This window comes from Balaenoptera acutorostrata, chromosome 5, assembly GCF_949987535.1.
Source record: "Balaenoptera acutorostrata chromosome 5, mBalAcu1.1, whole genome shotgun sequence".
In the NCBI taxonomy this organism is placed as follows: Eukaryota; Metazoa; Chordata; class Mammalia; order Artiodactyla; family Balaenopteridae; genus Balaenoptera; species Balaenoptera acutorostrata.
Window position 1 is genome coordinate 56,733,123 of NC_080068.1, and position 9,600 is coordinate 56,742,722.

At 37.2% G+C, this 9,600-nt stretch overlaps 1 protein-coding gene across 1 annotated transcript in view; it reads right to left on the bottom strand.

Annotated features, from left to right (window-relative positions):
* The window catches only part of STAP1 (signal transducing adaptor family member 1), a 44,396-nt gene extending 38,577 nt beyond the window's left edge, over positions 1-5,819 (bottom strand). Inside the window, exon 1 of the mRNA XM_007193545.2 lies at positions 5,700-5,819. Coding sequence (XP_007193607.2) covers positions 5,700-5,819 — 120 coding nt within the window. The remainder of the gene's footprint in view (positions 1-5,699) is intronic.
* Positions 5,820-9,600: the final 3,781 nt, after the last annotated feature.

The window sequence follows — 9,600 nt, forward strand, 5'->3', positions numbered from 1 at the left end:
GTATAAAAAATGTACAGGGCAGGGGAACTGGGAGTAACAGCTAACGGCGTTTCTTTTCAGAAACTTAAACATTAAACTTAAAACTTAAAACATTAAACTTAAACATTTTCAATGTTCTAGAACTAGATAGTGGTGATGGTTGCACAGCTTTGTGAATATATTAAAAACCACTGAATTGTAATAATAATAATAATTATTATGTGTCTCCTGTGTGAGAGTTCAGTGTTAAGGCACCAAGAATGGAAGTAGGGAAACCAGCCTCTTACTACATAAGTAGCAAATCCTCAGAGTTGTTGAAGGATTGAATGGAATAATGATGTATGTAAAGCACATAGGACCTGGGACATAGCAAGGGTTCCATCAATATTGGCCAGTGGCGGTGGGGAAGCATTACCTCATCACTCACATTATTAACAGGTACTTCGCATATTTTATTATCCATATAATAATACTCTTTCCACAAGGTAATTTGTATGTGTGTGTGAAGGTGATGCCCACTAAAAATCTCTAAAATAGATCTCTTTCAATGGGATTATGTACAAGTAGGAGAAGATATTTTGTAAACTAGAATAATGAAATCCATTGTCATTCCTATATAAAATCACCCTTTCATATTGTCTTAAGTAAAAAGATAGAAAACTGCATTGAGAAATTTGGCTTGAAAAAGTTGCTAACCTATATTATGATTAGGCAGGTGTTCTATAAAATCCATGAAAGTGTATAGTCACTCTGTTGAAAAGTACTTGAACTTTCTGAGAATTGACTTGAGATGAAATAATAAAACAATTCAATTTTTTTTAAATTTATTTATTTATAGCTGTGTTGGGTCTTCGTTTCTGTGCGAGGGCTTTCTCTAGTTGGGGCAAGTGGGGGCCACTCTTCATCGCGGTGCGCGGGCCTCTCATTATCGCGGCCTCTCTTGTTGCGGAGCACAGGCTCCAGACGCGCAGGCTCAGTAACTGTGGCTCACGGGCCTAGTTGCTCCACAGTATGTGGGATCTTCCCAGACCAGGGCTCAAACCCGTGTCCCCTGCATTGGCAGGCAGATTGTCAACCACTGCGCCACCAGGGAAGCCCAAAACAATTCAATTTCATCTTGGAGCTTTTAAAAAATCATCTCTCTCTTTTAAAGGCTTTCACATCCTTCTCTAATGGTAAGTCTCTCAATGCAAGGAGGAAGTCAAGATTACACAGTATTTTGGAACTAGGATGGGAGTGAGGGAGAGTGGGGAGGAGATTGGAATGTAGGCGTATTGGTTCGAGAACTTAGTCACGGGTTGTGTAGTTTTATTGAAGTATGGCGTCTAAGATAAAGTCCAAACCCGAGGTTCTATGATTCTTAGAGGAAAAGAAAACAAGAGAAAAGCCTGCAAAGTCTACCACCCTGTTCATCTTCTTAATTAGCCTCATTAGTATTAACCTGCCACAAGATAGAAAACTAAAATCACTAATAGCAGTCAAGGTTTATTGCATTTGCTCTTTATGTGCATGCAGACATGCATCTGTGCTCCTGTGAAAACTTACAGACGTGTTCAGCCATGAGAGAATAGTATGAATTGCCTAGAGTTAATGAGGGAAAAATGGGAGCATTACTGGTAAACAAACATATATATTCATAGAAAGGATTAAGGAGGGTTTATTAAATGGGGGAAGAAGCAAGAACAAAGGCACTGAGTTGAAGAAAAGGCAGCCTGGAGGAAAAGGAAGATTACAAATGTCAGTAGACCCTGTGGACACGAACCAGAGCCACAAACCCAAGGACAGATCAAACTTATATTTAGTACGCAGAGACCTGCGGGTCACAGGCTTGATTTAGTTTCTGATAAGCGCTCCTGAAAACCGGTATAATCGGAGTCATCTATCAATATCAATCTCAATGACCAACATCTAGGTATATATTTATATCTACAGAGATACATACCTATTTTAAAAATTAATTTTGAAGGGCAGATTTTTGGATTAAATACACTGAACACAAAATTTCTTATTTTTAAGCAATCATTTGCATTCAATTGCTGAAGTAAAAAAATGTACCGACATAGGCCTCTTGAATTTCTCGCTAAGCTTCATAATCGTTAGATGACCTTGTATGTAGAGTTTAAGGTCACTATCTCATTTTCATTCAATTAAACAAATGTTTTTGAAAGTCTACTGAGCTTACTGTTGAGCTCAATGTGATAAAGAATCTAGTGATTAGACATCCCCAACCTTTAGAAACCCACCACCAAATGGAATTAGAACTTTAGTTTGAAAGGCAGCATGATGTCAAGTGCTTTGCAATAAAATCCAAGTTAGGCCCCGTAATGGTGAGGCACCTCGAGCTTAAACTCTGTGAGCAACAATGCACTCATTGAAGTAGATAAAATACTTGAAGTAGATAAAATAATTTCTACCCAGAAGAATTACTGTAAGGATCAGACTGATAGGACATTAAGAGCCTAGCATGTCTTCCATATGGCAACACCTCAAGAAAATATACCCATTTTAATAGAGTCTGTTTGATCATCACAGCAACCCGTTCAGTTATGCAAGAGAGTAATTACGCATTTTACAAAACAGGAAACAGATGAAAAGTTCTGAAGGACTTGCCCAAGTTCTAAAGTAGGACTGATACTTAATATCTCCTGGTTCCCAGGGCTCTTTCTCGTTGATGTAACTAGTAAAACTGGGTTACAGTGCAAATCCAGTTAAGTTCCTCTCCAGCCCCTGTCCCCAATAAAAAGCTCCCATTTTTTTTTCTTGTGAGTGAATAAAGTGCCTTTGCTTAAAGAAGGATGTTATATAGTGGTCTCCAAAGTGGGGCACTTAAACCTCAGAGGCATGCAAGATGATCCCTCTGGGGAAGAAACTTTTAGAATGTCTAATTATATTTCATCTTTCTTAATTCCCTTTCTGCATATAGTGAGTAATTTGTTTGGACTAGTAGTACAGGAGTACATACATATAATTTCTAAATAAATTAATATTCTTAGAGATCTGTGTTCAAAAATGTTTTCTTGAAAAGAGTGTGTTACTTTAAAAATTTGGAGATTACTAGCATAGAGAACTGTTTGAGAGCACAACTGAACCCTAAAATTTTTCTAGATGAATTAGTGGCATTTAGAGGACTAGTCAGAGAAATGTTATTTTGATGCTATTATGATGATCATATTCTGTGTTCAGGATAATTAGAAGACATATTACATACAGTGTTTTTAATTATAGCACATCACAGTTTGAAGACTGTGAGATGTTGCCCAAATGCTCTCTTAGTTCAAATAGTTCCAGAAAACTGAGAATTTTCCCCATTTGTAAGAACTGCGATGCCATTGGTATCTCACTGTAGCACTGAATAGCTTTTATTATCTAGTAAATCTTCCTAATCATCCAGAATTCTAGTACTGTGGGTTAAGTAAATCTTCCCACATTTTTTCCATAAAGATTACGTGCTTTTAATGGGTCTTGACCTGGGATCCATGGACCTCTTGGAATTGCATTTAAAATGGTGTATATTGGAACATTTTCCTGGGGGCAAAGCACCTTAATTCTTAAAAGTGTCCCTGTCACAAAAATAGCTAAGAAACACCTCTCAGCATGTAATCTCCTTATAGAACAGGTTACTCCTCAGTTATATTTTTTCTAGCTTGAATTCCTTCAGCAGAGACCTCACTTAATATTCTGTAGAGGCTCCCAACTTCCTCCTGTCCCTCAGATCGAAAGGTGACATTCTTGATACCCTTGGCTCACCTCCCTTTCAAAGGTTCCCTGGTACTTTGCTACCACTTGCCTAGAAACCTGACTATTTTTCCTTAGCTTTTTCTCATTGCTTCTGTTTTCCAGCACTCTAATTATCACTGTGGCTCTCCTTTGAGCCGGATTACTTGTGGATTCAAAACTGATTTTAGTATGTTAATAAGAATGTGATGAATAATAAAATGGAAGGAGAATGAATCTAATCTCTAGTATGAGCCAGGTGGTTTACATGTTATCCCTTTAATCCTTGAAATCACCTTGTTAGTAGACATTACTGTCATCCTCTTGATCTCTTCTCCCTGACATATAAGTAAAAGATACTTTGCTATGATTTCATCTGAAATTTTTACACCTGTAGTTTTTTCTTTCCATTTCAAGGCATGCGTTCCAAGAAAAATTAGACTAGCATTCGGGTAAGTGAGTCATCACTCCTTACTAAACTAAACCTCATGAAGGTAGGGTTTTTGTATTTTATTCATATTCTCCAGAACTGAGTGTGGTACTTGGTACATAGGAAACACGAAATATACACTGCTTAAATGAATGAATTGATTAAGCACCGCTGTATCCCAGGCTTTATACCTTGAGAGGTGACTCATATTCTCTCCATTTTACAGTTGAGGAAATTTAGCCTCAAGGAGATTGAGTAACTTGTATTAAATTCAGGCTATAAGTGGCAAAACCATCAGGTAAAGGCATGTTTTACTGACACCCTAAAATCCTTTTCTTTTTCTGCTAACCATACCAAGGGATTGCCTTTTTTAAACATTAAAAGGAACCCAGTATCAGAAACAGTTATTATAAACACTTTGGAAAAAATTCAGTGAATAGACAAATTTAAATTACAATCTAGAAATTTCTTTTTCCCACTCCCCTTTCCTGGCAAAGTGTAATAATGTAGCTAACCCATAGTAATAAGATTGAATTCATTTTAAAAGCGTATAGGATCAACTAAAAAATGTTCCAATGTAACTGACAGATATTACTAATACATGTTTAACACCCATAACAGAATACAAATTACCATGTCTTTACTCTCCAATAGTAAATGATCTGATTATATATGCAAGAAATATGAATGTGCTATTACAGATATTTTTACATGCACACATTTTCTATAAGGATTAATAAATCCTCAGAAAAAATATTTTTGTAATTGTTATTAAACATTCCTTAAGGCATTTCTCAAAACACTATTTTTTTCTAGTTTCAATTCATATTAGCATTTCATAAAATTTGACCTAAGTTAATGATTTCTTTTTTCTTTAGTAACAGACACTTCCAAGTTTATTTCTCTCATTCATTTCAAAGTATCCACAATTAGTATTTCAAAAGCACTGATTTTAACTAATTATGTTTTTATTTTTATGTTTAAAAAATAAAGAATGCTTTGTGAATTTTCTTAGAGTGAATGTATTTATGTAGCTTAATGTACATGTACCCATAGAGCACCCTAAGTAGTATCTTTTAAAATCACTATCTTGAACAGTGTCTTAGAACATATAACTAACTATACACAATGTTAAACAGTATCAATTTTATCATTTTCTGATCATTATTTGTAAGCTTCAATCAACTGCAAATGGGAGCAGAAGGTTTAATTTCAATCATAGTATCATTTCATCTTAATAGTACTTGTCATCATAGTCGTAAATTGCAGAGAAAATATATATTAAACATTTTATCTTCTAAGCTAAACTCTTCTGTGACGTTTAAATAAATTCTTTAGAAATTTAGGGATTTTTTTACATTAGTGACTCAACATTAGAAGCTTATATATACACATATATGTGTTTAAGCCATACGTTGTATTTAAATTATGCAAATTGGAATCATACTTCTGACCTCAGGGAAGAGGGTTCAGTCCCAGCAGAGATAAGAAGGCCCTTGTCACATCATATCACCATAAAATAAATTTTATATTAAGACAGAAGTTTCTAGTTTAACATTATCATCTGTGGACTTACCTGGTATTCTGACCGCTTGACTAATAAAAAACCTTCAAAGTACAAGGGTAGAGCAGTAATCTTTGACCTTTCTTGGAAGATCCTGCGAGGGGCTGGTTTTGGGGGCTTCTTAGCCATCATACCCTCTCGTTGGTGTGTGGTTTGTTTCAACTGAATCTAGTCTCAGACAAGATGAGATCTCCCTTGTGTGAGAGGAAAAGGCAACTGTTCAAAGAGGAAGTCCCAACTCGATTTTAAACCACCAACAGGACACACACACACACTTTTTTTTCTTTACTTTTTCTGTGGTAAGAAAGAACAGGCATAGACCAACTTGGAGAGGGTAAGCTCTGAGGAAACAATGTGTGTTTAGAATTACAGTAGCAAAATAAACAGAAGATTAATATCACCAGAGGATGAAAGGAACAGCTGTGGAGATTATGGACATTTGAGGAGACATCAAAGTCACATTTCTTTTCTTCCACCTTTTTTTTGTTTGTTTGTTGGTGTCCATTTTTATCCCCAGAAGACATGACTTGAATTAACTCCACTTCATTAAACATTACTTCATAGGATAATCTTATAATACTATTTCTGTTTTAAGTACAGTTGGCCCTCTGTATCGACAGATTCCACATCTGTGGTTCAGCCAACTATACATAGAAAATTTAGAAAAAAAATTCAAAAAGTTCCAAAAAGCAAAACTTGAATTTTCCACTTGCTGAAAACGATTTTCATAGCATCTACATTGTATTAGGTGTAATAAATAATCTAGAGATGATTTAAAGTATACAGGAGGATTTTGTATGTTATATGCAAATGCTATGTCATTTTATCTAAGAAAGTTGAGCATTCAAGGATTTTGGTATCTGTGGGGTCCCTGGAACTGATCCTCTACTGATAGCAAGGGACAACTGTATTTCAGAATTGAGCTTCGTTTAAATTTTTTAGAAAAATGGAGCTATTGGGACTTCCCTGGTGGTCCAGTGGTTAAGAGCTCCCAATGTAAGGGGCCTGGGTTCGATCCCTGGTCAGGGAACTAGATCCCCACACACCGCAACTGAAAGATCCTGCATGCAGCAATGAAGATCCCGCATGCTGCAACTAAGACCAGGTGCAGCCAGATAAATAAATAAATAAATAAATAAATAAATAAATTTTAAAAAAGAAAAATGGGAAATTTATTCCATGCCCATTTTGATGGTTCACTAAATGTAAACTATACTTACGGGAACATGCGATTTTTAAACTTTTTTGTCAGTATTTTGAGTTGGTAGTTTACCACTGTGTATATGGCAAAATATGTCTGGCAGAGAAAGCTGTAAATTTTCAAACCTTCATTTTGTTCTTTTATGCTTTCTAAGCAGTGGATCACTGAAGCTATGATGCACAGATGGGGTACAGCTATCTAGTGAGATTTATACAGATACACTGGGGCCAAAATGCATTCAATAGTTGCATGCAGGAAATGGTCCTTGAGAGACTGGATTTGGTGCCGCACTGTGCAAAGAATGATGGGGGAAGGGAACATTGGAAGGAATTCTGATTTGTTCTGCAGGGGTCCTGAGAGGTTCCACCATTTGCTATTTCACCCTTAAGATTTCAGAATTACTGTAGGTCTATGACCCAGGCCTGGGCATTCTCCCCTGTTAGACTAGCATATTCTCATCAGTCAAAGCAAGCGACGAATCTCCAGTCTGATCCTCCTTTCTTAATGGAAAGGCCATGTGGTTTTCCCACCAGTTTGGTTCTATTGGATCTGCAGCTGTAGATGTGAGGAGTCAAATTGTCTACAAAGTGAGGTATGATGAATAAAATTCATATTTTATAGCAAGACAAGAAAAATTTAAACATAAAAATTTTCTCCGCCCATTTGGGCCTCTTCCTTCTCCTTTAGTGTGTATTGTGCATCTGGATTAACAAGACCTCCTTAGGAGATAACCTTCCTTCTTAATCTTGTAAGGGGACATGATGACCCACTACTAGCTTTGTGCATGCAGATCTGGCTTGTGTAAACTGTCAATGTCATTTGACCTAAAAATCTTTGTCTCAAGAACTTATATAACTGCGCTTTGATCTCTAATAGGCAGAACAGTCCTCAGAACTTTCTGAAAGACTGTCTCCCAGGTTATTATCCTCAGGTTGGCTCAAATAAAATTTTCCATTTCTTTCTTAGACAGACTATTGATTAATTTTTTTCATCCACATGCAGGTTTAATTGGCAAGATATAAGAGATAACCCACTAGAGGACACCTGAATTCTTCCCTGACCAGCACGCTGCACTAGTATGAGCCCATCGAGCCCCACTGGCTTCTCCGTACTCCTCAGGTGTTCCAGTGAGTTCTCCTGATATCTGGATCTCATTGCTTTTAAGTGATGAGCCTAAAAATTTTATTTGAGCTAGTTTTACTTAAGACTTGGAGTCTTAAGGGACAATGGTGCATTTCCTAGGCAAGGACCTATGGGAATCTGGGCAGGAGGCCCAGGGAAACATGAGTGGTTGGTTTTTTGTTAAATTCGGCTTAAGTTGGAAAAAACAAAAACAAAAACAAGTTGATACACGGTCTGAACGAAACTTTTGCTAGTGAAATGAGAGACTGAATTATTCAGCTCTAAAGAACAAGGGAGGGACTTCCCTAGTGGCGCAGTGGTTAAGAATCCACCTGCCAACGCAGGGGACACGGGTTCAACCCCTGGTCTGGGAAGATTCCACATGCCGTAGAGCAACTAAGCCCGTGTGCCACAACTACTGAGCCTGTGCTCTAGAGCCCATGAGCCACAACTACTGAAGCCCACACGCTACAACTACTGAAGCCCACGTGCCTAGAGCCCGTACCCTGCAACAAGAGAAACCACCGCAATGAGAAGCCCGAGCACCGCAACGAAGAGTAGCCCCTGATTGCTGCAACTAGAGAAAGCCCGTCACAGCAACGAAGACCCAACGCAGCCAAAAATAAATAAACAAATAAATAAATTTATTTTTTTAAAAAAAAGAACAAGGGACATTTGTTCCTTCTGGCCACAAGGTCTTCTCAGGTGACTGGGAACCTAGTGGAAATGTCTGAGGATTAATCATTGTGATATGTAGCGGTCCTATAGAGAACCTCATTGCAATTGCATAGAATTTCAAGTAAATTCTGCTCAGGTAGAACAATACAGACTAATGATTAGTAAACTAGAGAAGAGTGTTCAGGTGCATTATCAAAATAAAAACAGTTTGAAACTGAAATTGGGAGAAGAAGATTCAGAATTACTGTCTTGCCTTTATATTAAGTTGAGACCTGTTCCCTGCTACCCCAAACTTTAAATGATAAAATATAAGTCCAAGTTAATTTTTTGAGACAAAACCTGAATTAATTCCTAGTCTCAGTGTACTAAGAAAGCGATTTGAATGACAAAGGAAAACCTTCTGATTTGATAAACGGCCTAATCCACCTTCTTGGTAGCTGGTAGCTGGCATAAAACGGGGGAAGTGAAAGGAGGGATGAGAACTGAGAAATGAAAAGAATGGGGGCAGGAGTCAGGATGCTGGGAATCATCAGTGGTTGGAATAGGAAAAAAGTAGTCACTGGCTTTATGGCCACAGAGTTTCATGGGAGAAAAGAATGTCTCTGGAAAAATGTAAAGATAGGAATATTTTTGAGAAATAATCATCTAGTTAATTATGTCTTTCTTACCTTTTAAAAAAATAAATCAGATTAGGGAATTCCCTGGCAGTCCAATAGTTAGGACTGCATGCTTTCCCTGATGAGGGCACAGGTTCGATTCCTGGTCGGGGAACTAGGATCCGGTAAGCCACGTGGCATGACCAAAAAATAAAAAAAAAATACAAATAAATAAACCAAATTAACAGAAAACCAGTTCAACAGCCACTGTAAGTTGCTTTGGTTTGTCAGTTTGCAAGTCAAATTAATCCTTAAT